The 21744-nt window shown below is 45.3% G+C and overlaps 1 protein-coding gene across 1 annotated transcript in view; it reads right to left on the bottom strand.

The window, feature by feature from the left end:
• The window catches only part of asip1 (agouti signaling protein 1), a 68985-nt gene extending 48015 nt beyond the window's left edge, over positions 1-20970 (bottom strand). The window contains exon 1 of the mRNA XM_034167546.1: positions 20827-20970. Within this exon, the coding sequence (XP_034023437.1) occupies positions 20827-20970 (144 nt within the window). The remainder of the gene's footprint in view (positions 1-20826) is intronic.
• Between the last annotated feature and the right edge of the window lie 774 nt (positions 20971-21744).

The raw sequence follows: 21744 nt of genomic DNA, 5'->3' as shown, positions 1-21744 counted from the left end.
CCGCTCAGGATTATAACTGGGAGTCGTGTGGCAATCTGTGTGTGTCCCATGTGAATGTTTTGACCCCCCCTTAGCCCAGTCTCTGAGGGCGGTTGTTGTTGTGGCCGTTTGGGGCAGTTTTTTTGTGTGTGCTCCTTTGAGCTGCAGAGAAAACACTCCCCGCGGATCAGCCTCCTCATTTGGCCCTGTGCGTTTCCCTAACAACGTCAGCAGGCGGAGCTGTTGCCCCACGGAGCGCTGCGGCTGTGGAGCGTGGGGAGGGCAGCCCCTTTTCGAACCCGGAAGGGAGAGGGACGGAGCGTATCTGGTCACGTCCTTCGCCTCGCTCCCGACGGCGTTCCTCCAACCGATTGTCTAACCGTATAACGAGATCGATAAGCCCATCTAAATCCCGCGGTTCCTCCTTAGCTACCAGATGCTCCTTCAGGACCGATGACAGTCCGTTTATGAAGGCGGCGCGGAGCGCAACGTTATTCCAGCCGGACCTCGCAGCCGCGATGCGGAAGTCGACTGCATATTCGGCTGCGCACCGGCGCCCCTGTCGCATTGACAGCAGCATTGTTGAAGCGGTCTCTCCTCTGTTAGGGTGATCAAACACTGTTCTGAACTCCCCCACAAACCCAGTGTATGCTGATAACAACCGTGAGTTCTGTTCCCAGAGCGCCGTAGCCCAGGCGCGTGCCTTACCCTGAAGCAGAGCAATCACATAAGCTATTTTACTAGCATCTGACGCGAACATGACGGGACGTTGTGCGAAGACGAGCGAACACTGCATGAGAAAGTCCGCACACGTCTCCACACAACCTCCGTATGGCTCAGGAGGGCTTATGTATGCTTCAGGGGATGGTGGGAGGGGTTGTTGAACCACCACTGGAATGTTCATATCCTGCACAGGGTCGGCAGGAGGAGGAGCTGCAGCAGCGCCCTGAGCGCTCGCCGCCACCTGCGCGGAGAGAGCCTCCACCCTGCGGTTCAGGAGGATGTTTTGCTCGGTCATTTGATCCAACCGAGCCGTAAAGGCGGTGAGAATGTGCTGCAGCTCACCAATCACGCCTCCTGCAGACGCCTGCGCTCCCTGCTCTCCCATTGGTCGATCAACAGCCCGGTGACGCCCCTCGGAGTCCATGACGCTGGCCGAGATATCCTGTTGTGAAAGTGTAGTGACACGGACCCACAACAGGGGGCGCAATAGATGAGCCAAAAAATAACAATTTAATGTTGTGAAGGTGCACAACGAACATACAGACAATCTCTAAATATGATTACAGTCAATCCAAAAAGGTGACGTGTGGGCAGGCTCGAGGATAGAAGACGTCTGTCCTGAGAAGAGCCGGAACCACACGATTTCCGCCGCCACCGAACCTGGTGAATACTGGAGCTGCCAAGTCCCGAATTCCCAGGTGATCACCATCCCCGACTGTCGGATCTGGTACTGCTGGCGAAGAACAAAGACAGTCAAGTGTGGGTGTGTGTACACCCTGTAACAACAACGGTGGGAATGCCACCTCCACCTCTCACTCAATATTCTGTAGAGTACCGCAGTGATTCCTCAGGGGAAAAGAGTGCCGTCCTGCACTCACTCAGCTTCCACAGAAAAAGGAACCGGTACTCCTGCAAAACTCACAATATACAGATTATATTGTACCACACAAACGGCTGAGGATATTACCTCCAAAGAAGTACGATATCTCGGCAACGAGGTAGAGATGACGTCTGGTTTTTATGGAGTGAAATGATGTAGAGTAGATGGGTGACAGCTGTCAAGAGATAATGAGTGACAGCTGTCACCCCCGGCTGTGTCCGTGGCGGCAGCGTCCTCTCGTGCCTGAAGCCCGCACTTCAGGCAGGGCGCCCTCTGGTGGTGGGCCAGCAGTACCTCCTCTTCTGGCAGCCCACACAACAAGTTTCAGTGGGATTTGTCCAAAACAGTGTCTAAACGGTAAAGAAAAGTCCCTACACAGCTGCGCCGTGAGAGCTCCTGTCCCCCATGAGTCTTGGCGATTAAAATATCCAGTCAGCCACAAAGAAATAAAATAAAATAATGTTAAAATTAGTCTGTTTTGTGTCTGTCGAGCAGATGGTAACAGTGTAACATACAAAGTGAACCTGAACTACACTACCCACAATGCTCCCTGTGTCAACCGGCCAATCATGTCTTGCGCTTAATGATGACGTCATCAGCAAGCGACAGGTAGCCAGTCTGCCACAAACACACAACAGATGGACTAAAAGGTTTGATTTTAGGGTTTACAAAAATTTTTGACCATTAAATTTTGCTCACTTGACCAGCAAAAAGAATGTTATCAGACTGAAAGTTACCGGAATTAAATTTATCGGAAGATAATTGGTCCGATGATGGTTTTAAAACTTATCTGAAAAGCTAATCTGCGAGCAAAAACATCAGCTTCGATAGTTATCTGTTATCAGATTAGCTGAGCTGTGCCACCACTGACCAATATCTAACCTATCAGTGTCCGGTGATTGTTGTAATTATTTATATACCTGGCTGCACATAATAAGACATAATGAGAGTGCACTGCTTCATTCATGTCATTTCATGACTATCTGTAACCATGGGTCAGATACAGAGGCACAGAGGGACTCAGGCAAGGACGGTCGCATTCCTCGCCTTTCCTGTCCTCCTTTCTGTTCTCTATCTCTGCTCCGACCTTCAAAGTCCCAGCTTCACCAGACTGTGAATTCTTCAAATTAAGATTTAGATTAACCATGGAATTGATCATCTGGTCTCTCAGTGCTATTGACAACATTTTTCGACAAGGAAATCAGGGCTGGGGGACCCTGCGTGCCCTGATGGAACAGACCCAGCGGGCTATGCTCTCGATGCCTGAGAGAAATGGAGCATGGCATGCTTGGCTACACGCTCTGTGGAAGACACTGAGGATTTATTTCTATTCACTTTTATAGTGGGAGGTTTGGTGCTGATTGGTTTGTGTGTTTCCCTGACCCACAGGAATATTAGCAAGACAGCTCCTTCCAGAATCTCATCCCCTCATCTGTCCATTCCACTGTTGGGCAATGCTGTGTAATCTCAGACTGCATTAACTCTTGAACTCAAACGCAAAATGAAGACCATCTTGGACATATCGCTGCATTGCAAAGGAATGTGCTTCTGAGGACTGGAGAATATTCTTCATAAATTTGGACTCTAGATGGTCAGAGGTGCAGTAAATGGAATTCTGTATCTCTCTGCCTAACATGAGCATGGCAGCCTTATCGGCTCCTGAAGGTCAAATACCCTGCTCTTCCCCCAGAAGGATCTATGGCCTTGGTGAAGGAATCCGGCTCCCCCTTCTCACCTATCTACCCCCAACGTCAGACTTTATGCACACATGGACAGAAACTTAACTCATCTGCACACGAGGCATGTCTCACTCCATCCATCCCTATTAGCCCCCCCCCCCCGTGTCTCTCCACTCCCCTCACCCTGGCTTCCTCCCTGGCATCTCGAAGGCAGCGCAGTTTTTACTGCTGCAGCCTTCAACTCCCCAAGCTGGGTGTCACGGGCCCCTCCTGCTGCAGCCTTCACCCCCTTTGCCTCAATTCGGATGACGGACTGCTTCAAGTTTAGTGCACATAAACAATATCAAATGTATATGTGTTGTCTTTAATTCTGATGTGTGCTATTATTACGTTTAACTAGGCCTCTACTGGTGGTTGGCTCTCACTGCGGTATTGTATCACTTCCTGTTCCGGAGCACAGCTGTGTTTTGCTGTATCTGTTAGCTGTTTAATCTGCGCAGTTAGATTGATCTAGATAACTAGATAACGATTTGTTTCACAGTGTAATCTTCACGTGCCTTAACTAAAGCACTCCCTCTGGTGAATCACCTCTAAATTATTTACACATTATTCACTTTGTGTGTTTTTAGGAATCCACTAGCTTAGCACAGCTACTAGCTCCCGGTTTAGCATGGCGGCTTCTCCTGTCTCTCCCGCACTTTTCTGCTCTGGGTGTGAAATGTTTAGTTATTCCTCGGCCTCCTTTAGCAGTAATGGTACTTGTAATAAGTGTAGCTTATTTGTAGCTTTGGAGGCCAGGCTGGGCGAATTGGAGACTTGGCTCCGCACCGTGGAAAATTCTACAGCTAGCCAGGCCCCTGTAGTTGGTGCGGACCAAGGTAGCTTAGCTGCCGTTAGTTCCCCTCCAGCAGATCCCGAGCAGCCGGGAAAGCAGGCTGACTGGGTGACTGTGAGGAGGAAGCGTAGCCCTAACGTAAGCCCCCTGTACACCGCCAAACCGTTGACATTTCTAACCGTTTTTCCCACTCGGCGACACACACGCCGAGGATCAAACTCTGGTTATTGGCGACTCTGTTTTGAGAAATGTGAAGTTAGCGACACCAGCAGCCATAGTCAATTGTCTTCCGGGGGCCAGAGCAGGGGACACTGAAGGAAATTTGAAACTGCTGGCTAAGGCTAAGAGTAAATTTGGTAAGATTGTAATTCACGTCGGCAGTAATGACATCCGGTTACGCCAATCGGAGGTCACTAAAATTAACATTCAATCGGTGTGTAACTTTGCAAAAACGCCGGACTCTGTAGTTTTCTCTGGGCCCCTCCCCAATCGGACCGGGTGTGACATGTTTAGCCGCATGTTCTCCTTGAATTGCTGGCTGTCTGAGTGGTGTCCAAAAAATGAGGTGGGTTTCATAGATAATTGGCAAATCTTCTGGGGAAAACCTGGTCTTGTTAGGAGAGACGGCATCCATTCCACTTTGGATGGAGCAGCTCTCATCTCTAGAAATCTGGCCAATTTTATTAAACCCTCCAAACCGTGACTATCCAGGGTTGGGACCAGGAAGCAGAGTTGTAATCTTACACACCTCTCTGCAGCTTCTCTCCCCTCATTACCCCATCCCCGTAGAGACGGTGCCTGCTCCCAGACCACCAATAACCAGTAAAAATGTATTTAAGCATAAAAATTCAAAAAGAAAAAATAATATAGCACCTTCAACTGCACCACAGACTAAAACAGTTAAATGTGGTCTATTAAACATTAGGTCTCTCTCTTCTAAGTCCCTGTTAGTAAATGATATAATAATTGATCAACATATTGATTTATTCTGCATTACAGAAACCTGGTTACAGCAGGATGAATATGTTAGTTTAAATGAGTCAACACCCCCCGAGTCACACTAACTGCCAGAACGCTCGTAGCATGGGCCGAGGCGGAGGATTAGCAGCAATCTTCCATTCCAGCTTATTAATTAATCAAAAACCCAGACAGAGCTTTAATTCATTTGAAAGCTTGACTCTTAGTCTTGTCCATCCAAATTGGAAGTCCCAAAAAACAGTTTTATTTGTTGTTATCTATCGTCCACCTGGTCGTTACTGTGAGTTTCTCTGTGAATTTTCAGACCTTTTGTCTGACTTAGTGCTTAGCTCAGATAAGATAATTATAGTGGGCGATTTTAACATCCACACAGATGCTGAGAATGACAGTCTCAACACTGCATTTAATATATTGTTAGACTCAATTGGCTTTGCTCAAAATGTAAATGAGTCCACCCACCACTTTAATCATATCTTAGATCTTGTTCTGACTTATGGTATGGAAATTGAAGACTTAACAGTATTCCCTGAAAACTCCCTTCTGTCTGATCATTTCTTAATAACATTTACATTTACTCTGATGGACTACCCAGCAGTGGGGAATAAGTTTCATTACAGTAGAAGTCTTTCAGAAAGCGCTGTAACTAGGTTTAAGGATATGATTCCCTCTTTATGTTCTCCAATGCCATATACCAACACAGTGCAGAGTAGCTACCTAAACTCTGTGAGCGAGATAGAGTATCTCGTCAATAGTTTTACATCCTCATTGAAGACAATTTAGATGCTGTAGCTCCTCTGAAAAAGAGAGCTTTAAATCAGAAGTGCCTGACTCCGTGGTATAACTCACAAACTCGCAGCTTAAAGCAGATAACCCGTACGTTGGAGTGGAAATGGCATCTCACTAATTTAGAAGATCTTCACTTAGCCTGGAAAAAAGAGTCTGTTGCTCTATAAAAAAGCCGTCCGTAAAGCTAGGACATCTTACTACTCATCACTAATTGAAGAAAATAAGAACAACCCCAGGTTTCTTTTCAGCACTGTAGCCAGGCTGACAAAGAGTCAGAGCTCTATTGAGCCGAGTATTCCTTTAACTTTAACTAGTAATGACTTCATGACTTTCTTTGCTAATAAAATTTTAACTATTAGAGAAAAAATTACTCATAACCATCCCAAAGACATATCGTTATCTTTGGCTGCTTTCAGTGATGCCGGTATTTGGTTAGACTCTTTCTCTCCGATTGTTCTGTCTGAGTTATTTTCATTAGTTACTTTATCCAAACCATCAACATGTCTATTAGACCCCATTCCTACCAGGCTGCTCAAGGAAGCCCTATCATTAATTAATGCTTCGATCTTAAATATGATCAATCTATCTTTATTAGTTGGCTATGTACCACAGGTTTTTAAGGTGGCAGTAATTAAACCATTACTTAAAAAGCCATCACTTGACCCAGCTATCTTAGCTAATTATAGGCCAATCTCCAACCTTAATTTTCTCTCAAAAATTCTTGAAAGGGTAGTTGTAAAACAGCTAACTGATCATCTGCAGAGGAATGGTCTATTTGAAGAGTTTCAGTCAGGTTTTAGAATTCATCATAGTACAGAAACAGCATTAGTGAAGGTTACAAATGATCTTCTTATGGCCTCAGACAGTGGATTTATCTCTGTGCTTGTTCTGTTAGACCTCAGTGCTGCTTTTGATACTGTTGACCAGAAAATTTTAGTATAGAGATTAGAGCATGCCATAGGTATTAAAGGCACTGTGCTGCGGTGGTTTGAATCATATTTATCTAATAGATTACAATTTGTTCATGTAAATGGGGAATCTTCTTCACAGACTAAGGTTAATTATGGAGTTCCACAAGGTTCTGTGCTAGGACCAATTTATTCACTTTATACATGTTTCCCTTAGGCAGTATTATTAGACAGCATTGCTTAAATTTTCATTGTTACGCAGATGATACCCAGCTTTATCTATCCATGAAGCCAGACGACACACACCAATTAGCTAAACTGCAGGATTGTCTTACAGACATAAAGACATGGATGACCTCTAATTTCCTGCTTTTAAACTCAGATAAAACTGAAGTTATTGTACTTGGCCCCACAAATCTTAGAAACATGGTGTCTAACCAGATCCTTACTCTGGATGGCATTACCCTGACCTCTAGTAATACTGTGAGAAATCTTGGAGTCATTTTTGATCAGGATATGTCATTCAATGCGCATATTAAACAAATATGTAGGACTGCTTTTTTGCATTTGCGCAATATCTCTAAAATTAGAAAGGTCTTGTCTCAGAGTGATGCTGAAAAACTAATTCATGCATTTATTTCCTCTAGGCTGGACTATTGTAATTCATTATTATCAGGTTGTCCTAAAAGTTCCCTGAAAAGCCTTCATTTAATTCAAAATGCTGCAGCTAGAGTACTGACAGGGACTAGAAGGAGAGAGCATATCTCACCCATATTGGCCTCTCTTCATTGGCTTCCTGTTAATTCTAGAATAGAATTTAAAATTCTTCTTCTTACTTGTAAGGTTTTGAATAATCAGGTCCCATCTTATCTTAGGGACCTCATAGTACCATATCACCCCAATAGAGCGCTTCGCTCTCAGACTGCAGGCTTACTTGTAGTTCCTAGGGTTTGTAAGAGTAGAATGGGAGGCAGAGCCTTCAGCTTTCAGGCTCCTCTCCTGTGGAACCAGCTCCCAATTCGGATCAGGGAGACAGACACCCTCTCTACTTTTAAGATTAGGCCTAAAACTTTCCTTTTTGCTAAAGCTTATACAACCCCTGGCAAAAATTATGGAATCACCGGCCTCAGAGGACGTTCATTCAGTTGTTTAATTTTGTAGAAAAAAAGCAGATCACAGACATGACACAAAACTAAAGCCATTTCAAATGGCAACTTTCTGGTTTTAAGAAACACTAGAAGAAATTAAGAAAAAAAGATCGTGGCAGTCAGTAACGGTTACTTTTTTAGACCAAGCAGAGGAAAAAAATATGGAATCACTCAATTCTGAGGAAAAAATTATGGAATCACCCTGTAAATTTTCATCCCCCAAATTAACACCAGCATCAAATCAGATCTGCTCATTGACATTGACCCTATGCCATGACATTGACCCTATGTGTCTTTTTGCAAGGAATGTTTTTGCAGTTTTTGCTCTATGGCAAGATGCATCATCATCTTGAAAAATGATTTCATCATCCCCAAACATCCTTTCAATTGTCCAAAATATCAACATAAACTTGTGCATTTATTGATGATGTAATGACAGCCATCTCCCCAGTGCCTGTACCTGACATGCAGCCCCATATCATCAATGACTGTGGAAATTTACATGTTCTCTTCAGGCAGTCATCTTCATAAATCTCATTGGAAAGGCACCAAACAAAAGTTCCAGCATCATCACCTTGCCCAATGCAGATTCGAGATTCATCACTGAATATGACTTTCATCCAGTCATCCACAGTCCACAATTGCTTTTCCTTAGCCCATTGTAACCTTGTTTTTTTCTGTTTAGGTGTTAATGATGCCTTTCGTTTAGCTTTTCTGTATGTAAATCCCATTTCCTTTAGGCGGTTTCTTACAGTTCGGTCACAGACGTTGACTCCAGTTTCCTCCCATTCGTTCCTCATTTGTTTTGTTGTACATTTTTCGATTTTTGAGACATATTGCTTTAAGTTTTCTGTCTTGACGCTTTGATGTCTTCCTTGGTCTACCAGTATGTTTGCCTTTAACAACCTTCCCATGTTGTTTGTATTTGGTCCAGAGTTTAGACACAACTGACTGTGAACAACCAACATCTTTTGCAACATTGCATGATGATTTACTCTCTTTTAAGAGTTTGATAATCCTCTCCTTTGTTTCAATTGACATCTCTCGTGTTGGAGCCATGATTCATGTCAGTCCACTTGGTGCAACAGCTCTCCAAGGTGTGTTCACTCCTTTTTAGATGCAGACTAACGAGCAGATCTGATATGATGCAGGTGTTAGTTTTGGGGATGAAAATTCACAGGGTGATTCCATAATTTGTTCCTCAGAATTGAGTGATTCCATTTTTTTTTCCTCTGCTTGGTCTAAAAAAGTAACCGTTACTGACTGCCACAATCTTTTTTTCTTGATTTCTTATAGTGTTTCTTAAAGCCAGAAAGTTGCCATTTGAAATGACTTTAGTTTTGTGTCATGTCTGTGATCTGCTTTTTTTCTACAAAATTAAACAACTGAATGAACATCCTCCGAGGCCGGTGATTCCATAATTTTTGCCAGGGGTTGTAGTTAGGGCTGGATCAGGTGACCCTGAACCATCCCTTAGTTATGCTGCTTTAGACTTAGACTGCTGGGGGGTTCCCATGATGCACTGAGTGTTTCTTTCTCTTTTTGCTCTGTAGGCACCACTCTGCATTTAATCATTGGTGATTGATCTCTGCTCTCTTGCACAGCATGTCTTTTTCCTGGTTCTCTCCCTCAGCCCCATCCAGTCCCAGCAGAAGACTGCCCCTGCCTGAGCCTGGTTCTGCTGGAGGTTTCTTCCTGTTAAAAGGGAGTTTTTCCTTCCCACTGTCGCCAAGTGCTTGCTCACAGGGGGCCGTTTTGACCGTTGGGGTTTTTCCGTAATTATTGTATGGCTTTGCCTTACAATATAAAGCACCTTGGGGGAACTGTTTGTTGTGATTTGGTGCTATATAAATAAAATTGATTTGATTTGATTTGAACTAGTAATATTGTGGATTAATTGCTGTATTTTATCTGAGGTAATTGGAGTGTAAACGTTTCATTATTGTCGCACTCGTGTATGACAATGACAATAAACCTCATCTCATCATCATCTCATACTTGTATTTTCCGCTCAATAAGAGGGTTTAAATATTGGACATTGCAGTGATTTTATGGTGTGTAGTTTTTATTTTTTTGTTTCTCCACAGCACCAGCAGCATGATGTGGTTCCACACATTCCAGCTGGTTTTTATTTTTATTTTTCTCCACATCAGCGGAGCAATATCGTTCAACACACTCCAGCTGCTCGCATTGTGTTCATGTGCACAAAACCATCGCAGTGGGATCGTTCACGCTTGCCCAACCACGTGTCTCTCCCGACGTCGGCTCAATGCTTTTGTGGTTCGATGATTCACACTGTTTCGCCATGATTCACCCTGATTCCTACTTATTCGTGCTATATGTGAAGGGGCACTAAGTCCTGGAAAACCCATAAATGGGTAAAGAGTGAAGCATGGGCAAGTTCACGAGTGACCTGGCCAGGATGAATGAAGCCTGGGCCCACCCCCATCTCAGAGTTACAGAACAAGCTAAAGCTAAGAGGCTAAGTTTGGTTCAGGTGTTTTATTGACATACTCACCAATTACCCGCTCCAGGGTGGGTTTGATTCAGAGACTGAAATTAAAATTTCATCTTCACCAACCAAGCTATCACCACCCACCTATCCTGGATTCCCTAGAACTGTTAGGGTGCAATTAAAGCTGCCTCAAGAAGAGACAGCTGCTATTGCTACTACTACTACTACTACTACTACTACTACTACTACTACTACTACTACTACTACCACCACTACGCTACTGCTATCGTTACTTGCAAAAATGAGGAGGTAAAACATTCAAAGGCAAAAGAAGAGAATAGAAAAGTATGACACCAACCTTTTTGCATATTTGCTGTTGATGATGATGCAGAACAAAAGAGTCTCTCCTCTTAACTACGACTACTACTTCTACTAAAGTGCTCAGTAGTTACTCCCTGTATGTCAAAGTATACGAGGTCTGTCAATAAAGTATAGGTCTTTTTTATTTTTTTCAAAAACTATATGGATTTCATTCATATGTTTTTACATCAGACATGCTTGAACCCTCGTGCGCATGCCTGAGTTTTTCCATGCCTGTCGGTGACGTCATTCGCCTGTGAGCACTCTTTGTGGGAGGAGTCGTCCAGCCTCTCGTCAGAATTCCTTTGTCTGAGAAGTTGCTGAGAGACTGGCGCTTTGTTTAATAAAAATTTTTTCTGAACCTGTGAGACACATCGAAGTGGACACGGTTCGAAAAATTAAGCTGGTTTTCCGTGAAAATTTTAACGGCTGATGAGAGATTTTGAGGTGATACTGTCGCTTTAAGGACTTCCCAAAATAAAAAAGACCTATACTTTATTGACAGACCTCGTATATGTGCCAAGTTTGGCTCAATTCGGAGGTGCCACTTGGACAGAAGAGGGACACACACACACACACACACACACACACACACACACACACACACACACACACACACACACACACACACACACACACACACACACACGTCACCAAGCTGCCAATAACCTGCTAATGGTGATAACGTACAAATTCAATAAGGAATAAATTTTACCTGACAGAAATATTGGAGCATTGTAGATGGTCTGTTAGTAGAATTAACAGCACAACAAGCCATATTATCTCAGATATTTGTTTAGAAAAGACAGACACAGTTGGTCTAGAACAGCTATAACATCCACTACTAGCAGTCTCTGTTAGTGCAGCTCGACACTCAGCTCTGCCAACACACACTACCTGTCACTCAAAGCGACCACACCCCTAATTATTCATAAATTTCTGTAAAAAAATAAAAATTCACCACCATACATTGCATGAAGGTGGGCATGAGCTATAAAGAACAAGACTATTGATTGTACCAGGCTGTAAATGTTATTTCTCTAGTTTGGCATTTTAACATGATCCTCTATGGGAGGTGATTATTTTGGAGCCCGCCTCAAGTGGCCATTCAAGAAACTGTAAGATTTTATATTTCCGTGTCTGCTTCATTTCAGACGGCTGGAGGCTGGGGCTTGGGTACTGCTACTACCTAAGCAAAATAGCAAATTTGATTTCTTTGTGGGTGTTCCACACAGATGATTGTGAAAATGAAAATTTGATTTCATTACTTGAATTCATTTTGTTTATATTTACTCATATTACTCATATAATACACGTATTTAGGATCTTTTTGCTATTTTAGGTCACACATATGATACAGACACAACATTCTCTTGTGGCTGTGATTTGGTCACGTTGTAGTTTTACTTCATCCGAATGCTGTGAAAGGGTATCTTTTTGCCTGGAAGTTGTCCCTCTGTCGCGTCAAGGACATTGAGTGTTGCGCCATCTGTAGGAAACTCGTGGTAGTAAAAATGGCTGCCATGGCTTGTTGATCTGTGTCCCACATCAATCTGTCAACATCCTACAGGTAGGTTACTTTTCTGTCTCACTGTTTGTGCCGTCTTGAACTGCAATCATTTAAGATGATATAAACATCGGTATTTATTTGAATTTGTGGTGTAACTACACTTTAATGTGACGTTCGTGATCTGAGATTTTTAGAATTTTGAAGTCAAACGGTGCAATCTAATGCATTCTGGACACCCTAATTTAGTGATTATGAAGATAGAAATTTGTTTGAGTTTTACGATATTAACATCAGAAAATACAATAAAAAACTAATAACTATATACACAATTTTACTTCCTGATTTTACAGTTTGATTAATTTATGCTACTTAGCCTCTTACAAAATGCCATCACCATTCGTGAAAAAAGCTTAAAAGCAGAAAAATCCTCTTCATTACTCCTGAAAATAAGAATAAAAGCAAAAATGTCAAAACCATCACCAAACGTTCATGCGTTATGCTACAAAATATACCTCAAAACGCCATCACCCCTTCTGAAAATACATGAAATAATATTAAAAGCCCGAAAATTCTGAAAATAACACTAAAAGCAAAAAGTCCAAACCACCACCACGGCTATGCAAAAAGATCATTATTAAAGCCAACCGGTGTAAATTTAATATTGAGTTATAATAAATATCTCCATCACCTTAAGATAAAATTTAAAGATTTGTTAATACCAAGTCCTCAATACGAGGTCTATTAGAAAAGTATCCGACCTTATTATTTTTTTCAAAAACCATATGGATTTGAATCACGTGTGATTACATCAGACATGCTTGAACCCTCATGGGCATGCGAGAGTTTTTCACACCTGTCGGTTACGTCATTCGCCTGTGGGCAGTCTTTGAGTGAGGAGTCGCCCACCCTCTCGTCGATTTTTTTCATTGTTTAGGAATGGCTCAGAGACTGCTGCTTTGTTTGATCAAAATTTTTTCAAAACTGTAAGGCACAACTGAGTGGACACCATTCGATAAATTCAGCTGGTTTTCGGTAAAAATTTTAACGGCTGATGAGAGATTTTGGTCCAGTAGTGTCGCTGTAAGGACGGCCCACGGTGCCTGACGGCGATCTGCGCTTCGAGGCGGCAGCGTCTCGCCGTTTCAAGTTGAAAACTTCCACATTTCAGGCTCTGTTGACCCAGTCAGTCGTCAGAGAACAGAGAACTTTCAGAAGAAGTCGGCATGAGGAGTTTATTCAGACATTCCATTGTTAACGGACATTTTGTAATGAAAGAACTTACGGGCAGAGTCGCATGTCGGGCCGGACCCGACCGCGGGGGGTCGTGACAGGAAAAACACCTCCGTTGGAAACCTTAACGGACAAGTTGGAACATGCCCAAGCTGTTAAACAATTTCTCAGATACCCACTTGTTGAAAGCCATCAAAATGGTTTTCAACACGGAGGTGTTTTTCATGTCGCGGCGCACACAGATTCGCAAATTCGCCGAGTCATTTCCGTGACGACTCAGCGAATTTGCGCGCACGTCTTTCATTAAAAAATGTCCTTAAACAGTGGAATGTCCGCATAAAGTCCTAATGCCAGCCTCTTCTGAATCTTCTCTGTTTTCTCACAACGTCCTGGGTGAATTAAGCCTTAAATTAGGATGTTTTCAGGTCGAAACAGGCCGACGACAGCGCCTGGAAGCGCTGCGCGACGTCCCGCTCTGTGGGAAGTCCTTACAGTGACAGAAACAGCCCATAATCTCTCATCAGCCGTTAAACTTTTCACCGAAAACCAGCTTAATTTCTCAAATAGTGTCCACTAGGATATTCCTCACAGGTCCAGAAAAATTTTTGAAAAAGCAACGCGCGCCGTCTCGAGCAGCGTGTGAAACAAAGGAATTCAGCCGAGAGGCCTGCACCACATCTCACTCAAGGCCTGCCCACAGGGAAATGACGTCACCGACAGGCGTGAAAAAACTCACGCATGCGCACGAGGGTTCAAGCATGATTGGTGTAATCGCACGTCATTCAAATCCATATAGTTAAAAAAAAAATAAAAGTGTTGGTTTCTTATCTAATAGACCTTGTATTCTCTTCCATTTCTTCCAAACCAAACTGAAATTTCAAAGAAATATAATAATAAACATTGTGTAAAGTTTACCTCCAACACAAATTTAACCAAACTAATCAATTTTAATACATAATTTTAATTTAATAAATTTTACTAGATTAGATTAGATAGAACTTTATTGATCCCTTGGGAAGACACCCTTACTGAAACTGAGTTTCCAGCAGCAACGTATAGCAGCACACAGGGTAAGAAGCACACAGAGTATCACAAGTGAAAGTAAAAAAGAAAAACAGTTTGCAAATATACAGCCCCAATTCCAATGAAGTTGGGACGTTGTGTAAAATGTAAATAAAAACTGAATACAATGATTTCCAAATCCTCTTTGACCTATATTCAAGTCCCCTTCAACCTATATAAACTTTATTATTTTTGTACAAATATTTGCTCATTTTGAAATGGATGCCTGCAACACATTTCAAAAAAGTTGGGACGGGGCAACAAAAGACTGGGAAAGTTGATGAATGCTCAAAGAACACCTGTTTGGAAACAGGTGAGTGTCATGATTGGGTATAAAAGGAGCATCCCTAAAAGACTCAGCTGTTCACAAGCAAAAATGGGGTGAGGATCACCACTTTGTGAATAACTGCCTGAAAAATAGTCTAACAGTTTAAGAACAATGTTTCTCAATGTTCAGTTGCAAGGAATTTAGGGATTCCATCATCTACAGTCCATAATATAATCAGAAGATTCAGAGAATCTGGAGAACTTTCTACACGTAAGTGGCAAGGCCGAAGACCAACACTGAATACCCATGACCTTCGATCCCTCAGGTGGCACTGCATTAAAAACCGACATCCTTGTGTAAAGGAGCTTACCACGTGAGCCCAGGAACACTTCAGAAAACCATTGTCAGTTAACACAGTTTGTCGCTACATCTACAAGTGCAAGTTAAAACTCTACCATGCAAGACCATCCAGACTGTTATCAGCGCAAAGTTGAAAAGCCAGCATCTGTGATGGTATGGGGCAGAGGTGGGACAAAGTCACCATCAAGTCACTCTCAAGTCATGAATCAGCAAGTCCCAAGTCAAGTCTCAAGTCATAATAACCACCAATTCTTTGAAAGCTGACTTGAGACTTGACTTGGGACTTGCTGATTCATGACTTGAGAAAGACATGACAGTGACTTTGTCCCACCTCTGGTATGGGGGTGTGTTAGTGCCCATGACATGGGCAACTTACACATGTGTGATGGCACCATCAATGCTGAAAGATACATCCAGATTTTGGAGCAACACAGGACATCCCTGCTTATTTCAGCAAGACAATGCCAAGCCACATTCTGCACGTGTTACAACAGCGTGGCTTTGTAGTAAAAGAGTGTAGGTACTAGACTGGCCTGCCTGCAGTCCAGACCTGTCGCCCCTTGATCCACCAATATCAGTAGTGTTTTTGCTTAATGATTCCCTTATTGGTCCTTCAGAGCAGCCGTTGTTTTTGAGGGTGTTTGTCGGGAAAATGATCATTTCTCTACATTGATTATAGACCCTGCAGCGGCTCTGTAATCACCTGCTTCTGCAGCACGACTACACTTTGAAGCGTGAACCAATGAAGCAATGCTTCGATCCACTGGCTCGTTGGTTCTTTGATTTTCTACTCTTCAGAAGCTGAAAGTCTGCTTCTTAACCCCTCTCAAAGCCATTAAAATATGTTATCGTGAGTCTCTTTTGTGTGGATTGAAGTCACTAACTGGGACTCTTTTCTTGTTGCAGTCAAGAAACGAGAATCGTCGTCCATTCCGTTGGTACAGCTCCAAATGCTGCACGGCTCTCTGCTGACACAGAGTCCGGTTGGAATTAATAACTTCAAAATGAATTGCCGCTTTAAATAAAATTACACCTCTTTCCAAATGCTGTAAAACAGACAATAATGCTACGTTTACACATAACGACGACAAGTCACGAATGCCACAAAGTACACATTCCTGGCTGCTGGTCACGAATGTGATTATTCGGGGCAGAGGCATCAGGTGTCCTCAGGAACTGCTGCAACCTGTTACCACACGTTACGATTAATGGCACATGTTGCCGGAGAATTATCAGGAGCCATTACACACGGTCAAGAATAGTGTTCCGCGTTGTTGCGTGTAACAGCGCATCGTTAAGTTCTGTCACGTTGTGAATGAGGTGAATTGTCTGCACACACATACCCATATTCATCGAACCGAATTCAGATCGCTCCAGTTTTTCAGAAGAATTTTGTGACTGCATGCGTAGTTGGACTCTGTGCCATGGAGTGGCGCAGAGAGGAGGAAAAGGACAGCGCCAGATGTGTGGCTTCATGCGGCTCTCGTCTGGCGCATTTTCCCAAACATCAGGCACATGCAGCAGGTGGAACACCTGCAGGAGCACGCTGAAGAGCACTGAAATTTGACTTTTAGCCGACGTGGTGTCAGCAATCAAACAATGTTGTGCAGCGCAAGGTTTAATTGTGTGCACGCTTCTTCCTCCGCCGAACTGGAGGAGGTGCAGAGATGTCTGGCTGCACGTGAGTCTCCTCTCACTCCTCTGGTTCAGACTCGTTCTCCCGCTCATCGCTTACAGCAGGTGGAACACCTGCAGGAGCGTCCTGAGGAGCTTCAGCAGGAACTGTGGACCGACATTTGAAGCCAAGTTTAATTGTTCGCACATGACGGAAAACTGATCCATCGTGGCACGCAGTGAAATGTGACGCCGCGTTACAAGTTATGTCAAAACTTGACAGTTTCCGTGTCACTTCGTAATAACGCGTGACAGTTTGGGCTCCAAGAACCATCACAGGAACTACTACTACGAACGTTGTCACGTTGTATTAAGGATCAATACTCATCAAGACGGATCAATACGCTCAGTTGCGACCTCCACGACATGAAACGAAATGAGGGTGGTGTGTGACATTCGTGGAAGATTTTTTGACAGGCTAAAACATGCTCCACGAATATCAAGAATATCATGCACCAACACGCACTATTAAGAAACCTATTCAGATGCGTTAAGTCACATTAAGAATGTCAGGAATGTGTCACGAATGACAGAAAAATGACATTCGTAACGCGTCTTGCTTATGTGTAAATGCACCTTAAAGTACAATTGAGTAAAACATTTTTTTCCTCCCAAAATGAGACGTCCTGCATTCTTTATGAATTACATCCTGACGTGCAGCACAGTCAGCTGAGAGGTATGGAAAGACATTCATGCCAATAATGTCTGAAAGGAAATGCTTTTGACAATAACTACAGATTTTGTTTATTTATATTTATGTCCAGAGATCAAGGGTCCACCATGTAGAGTTTATTATGTCCAGAGTTTAAGGATCCAGTGACCAATTTCATATTTATTTACTTTAACACTCAATAAAAAGTTGTTGACATAGAAAACCTGTGAAGCCTACTTTTAGTACACAGAAAATTCACAAGAGGTATCGATAAGGGAATCGATAATAGTGTTGGGAAGTTTTCGTAGCATGGACCCACAACAGGGGGCGCAAATGAACGGACAGTGAATAAGCCAAAAAGTAACAATATAATGTTGTGACAACACACAACTAAATACACAAAATTTGCAAAGTCAATTAACACTAGGTGACGTGTGGGCAGGCTCGAAGATAGAAGACCCCCGACGAGAGAGAAGCCGCATCCCACACGGCTTCCACCACCAACGGTCTGAAGAACACCGGAGCCGCCAAGTCCCGAGTCCCCAGGTGGCCTCCGTCTTCGGCTGTCAACCCTGGTACTGCTGGCAGAAAGCAAAGACAAGATGAATGAGTGTGAGTCCGCACACTCAGTAATCCACAGTCTGCACACAGTTAGGAGGGAGCACCTCCACCTCCAATCACACACTCGTGCAGCTCCTGTTTAAACCACTTATCTGGTTTGGGGTGTGAGGCGAAGCTGTCGCTGTCACACCAAACGCCAATTCCACAGATAAGGACGAACACCACAGGATAACGGCTGCAAAAGAAGTTCAGATTATCACTCAACGATATGAGTCAGCAGAGAAATTACCTCTTCGGTAGTCGATTTCTCGGCGGGGAGGTGGAGTTGCAGTCCGGCTTATATAGTGGTGTAGATGAGTGACAGCTGGTGCGATGAGTGACAGCTGTCACTTCTTCTGGGTCTGGCGCCCTCTCGTGCTTGGAGCCCGCACTCCAAGCAGGGCGCCCTCTGGTGGTGGTGGCCCAGCAGTACCTCCTCTTCAGCGGCCCACATAAGAGGACCCCCCCCTCAACGGGCGCCTCCTGGCGCCCGACCTGGCTTGTCCGGGTGTCTTTTGTAGAAATCGGCCAGGAGGGCCGGGTCCAGGATGAAGCTCCTCTTTTGTAGAAATCGGCCAGGAGGGCCGGGTCCAGGATGAAGCTCCTCTTCACCCAGGAGCGTTCTTCAGGTCCATACCCCTCCCAGTCCACCAGATATTGGAACCCCTGGCCCTTACGACGGACGTCCAGGAGCCTGCGGACTGTCCAAGCAGGCTCCCCGTTGATGAGCCGGGCAGGAGGCGGCGTAGGTCCAGGTGCACAGAGGGGTGAGGTGTGGTGTCGCTTGATGCGGGACACATGGAATACAGGGTGGATCCGCAGTGAAGCTGGGAGTTGGAGCTTCACTGCGGCCGGGTTGATGATTTTGAGGATTTTAAATGGTCCAATGTATCTGTCTTTCAACTTAGGGGAGTCCACACAGAGAGGGATGTCCTTTGTTGAAAGCCACACCTCCTGCCCGGGCTGGTATGTGGGGGCCGGGGAACGCCAGCGGTCCGCATGGGTCTTGGCCCTCGTCTGGGCCTTCAACAGGGCACAGCGGGCGGTCCGCCACACCCGGCGGCACCTCCTGAGGTGGGCCTGGACCGAGGGCACACCGACCTCTCCCTCCACCAGCGGGAACAATCGGGGCTGGTACCCCAAACATGCCTCAAAAGGGGAGAGGCCGGTAGCAGACGAGAGGCTCACGGTGGCCCCCAGCTCCTTACAGAAGCTCCTCCAAACTTGCGAAGAGAACTGGGGACCACGATCTGATACGATGTCCGATGGTATCCCATGCAGCCGCATGACGTGGTGGACCAGGAGGTTTGCTGTCTCCTGGGCCGTCGGGAGCTTTGGGAGGGCCACGACGTGGGCCGCCTTAGAGAACCGGTCCACTATCGTGAGAATTATGGTGTTGCCCTGGGACGGCAGGAGGCCCGTGATGAAGTCCAGGCCGATGTGAGACCAGGGGCGGTGAGGCACCGGCAGGGGTTGGAGGAGTCCCGAGGTCCTCCGATAGTCTGCCTTGCCCCTGGCGCAGATGGTACAGGCCTGGACATAGTCCCGAACGTCGGTTTCCAGGGACACCCACCAGAAGCGCTGCCAGACCACTGCCACGGTCCTACGCACTCCCGGATGACAGGAGAGCTTGGATCCGTGACAGAAGTCCAATACGGCAGCTCTGGCCTCTGGTGGGACGTACAGTCTGTTCTTGGGGCCGGTCCCCGGGTCCGGGCTCCTTGCCAGGGCCTCCCGGACGGTCTTCTCCACGTCCCAGGCAAGGGAGGCCACGACAGTGGACTTGGTTCGACAGCCCCGCCTTGGCTTCCTCTTCGTGCACCCGGGACAACGCATCCGATTTTTGGTTCTTGGTCCCGGGGCGGTACGTGATCCGGAAGTCAAAGCGCCCGAAGAACAGAGACCAGTGGGCTTGCCTGGGGTTCAGCCGCTTGTCGGTCCGGATGTACTCCAGGTTCCGATGGTCCGTGAAAACCGTGAAAGGCAACGACGCCCCCTCCAGTAGGTGTCTCCACTCTTCAAGAGCCTCTTTCACCGCGAGGAGCTCCCGATTGCCGACGTCATAGTTCCATTCAGCTGGGGTCAACCTGCAGGAAAAATAGGCACAAGGATGGAGAACCTTATCAGCCTCCACGCTCTGGGACAGCACGGCTCCTATCCCTGAGTCAGAGGCGTCCACTTCCACTATGTACTGGCGATCAGGATCAGGCTGCACCAGAACTGGTGCAGTCAAGAACCGGCGTTTCAACTCCTTGAACGCGGCTTCGCACCGATCCGACCAGGTGAAGGGGACCTTGGTGGAGGTCAGGGCAGTCAGGGGGCTAACTACCTGACTGTAGCCTTTAATGAACCTCCTGTAGAAATTTGCAAAGCCGAGGAACTGCTGCAGTTTCCTGCGGCTTGTTGGTTGGGGCCAATCTCTCACCGCCGCAACCTTGGCCCGCACTCCAAGCAGGGCGCCCTCTGGTGGTGGTGGGCCAGCAGTACCTTCTATTCAGCGGCCCACATAACAAATAGTATCGATATCGATAAAATCTTATCAATACCCATCCCAAACTACCTCACTCACTTGTGCAGATGCTATCATCTGTGCAACGTTTTCCTGTTTTCTAGTTCCAATGCTGTCCTTATGTGTTTGTACCATCTCATGTTTGCCAAAGATGACTAAAGCGTTCTTCCAGTTCTTGCATCCACTATGGACCAAGCTATCATGTTTGATGTTTTTGCCAAACACTCTACGTGGGAAGGAGAAAGCTGAATTCTGGTTGACTCAAATGCTGTAGTGTAGTGAGTTGCTGCAGCTGCTTCATCAGTTTCCCTCTCTTGGTCTGTTTGCTGTCCTCTCTCTGTAATATCTTGATCTTTCTCTGCCTCTTGATCCATCTCTGGATCCACTTGCTCTCTCTGACTTGACCTTGCCCATTGATCTTTTTCTTCCTCTTCTGCCTGGTCTTTCAAGATACATTGAAACACAATGAACTGAATTAATAACTGTAGTTCTCGGACAACACTGCAATTTTGGGGTGTATCAAGGACGGTCACGAAGAAGAGTACAGGGGACTGGTGGAGGACTTTGTGGGATGATGCCGAACCAATCAGCTGCACCTGAACACCACCAAAACCAAGGAAATGGTGGTTGACTTCAGGAGATCCGCCCCGCCTTCGGTGCCTGTCTCTATTGAGGGACAGAATGTGGAGACAGTCTGCACCTACAAGTACTTAGGGGTGCACCTCAACAATAAACTGGACTGGTCTACAAACTCAGATGCACTCTACAAGAAGGGCCAAAGCAGGCTCTATTTCCTCATAAGGCTGAGGTCCTTCAATGTCTGCAACCGACTTCTGCTGATGTTCTAACAGTCTGTCATGGCCAGCGTGCTCTTTGCTGTGGCGTGCTGGGGTGGTAGCATTAGGAAGAGAGACGCTGGACATCTGGACAGACTGGTGAGGAAGGCAGGTTTGGTGGTGGGCATGGAGCTCGAGACTCTCACTTCAACAGCTGAGAACAGAACCCTGAAGAGACTGGACTCTATAATGGACAATCAGGAACACTCCCTTCACACTATCTTCACTAACCAGCTGAGTCTGTTTAGCCACAGACTCCGTGCTCTCTCCTGCAGGACAGAGAGGCTACGAAGGTCCTTTGTCCCATGGGCC

Source organism: Thalassophryne amazonica, chromosome 3 (genome assembly GCF_902500255.1).
Source record: "Thalassophryne amazonica chromosome 3, fThaAma1.1, whole genome shotgun sequence".
In the NCBI taxonomy this organism is placed as follows: domain Eukaryota; kingdom Metazoa; phylum Chordata; class Actinopteri; order Batrachoidiformes; family Batrachoididae; genus Thalassophryne; species Thalassophryne amazonica.
The sequence above is the reverse complement of the archived record's forward strand: the minus strand, read 5'-3'. Positions and strand labels throughout refer to the sequence as shown.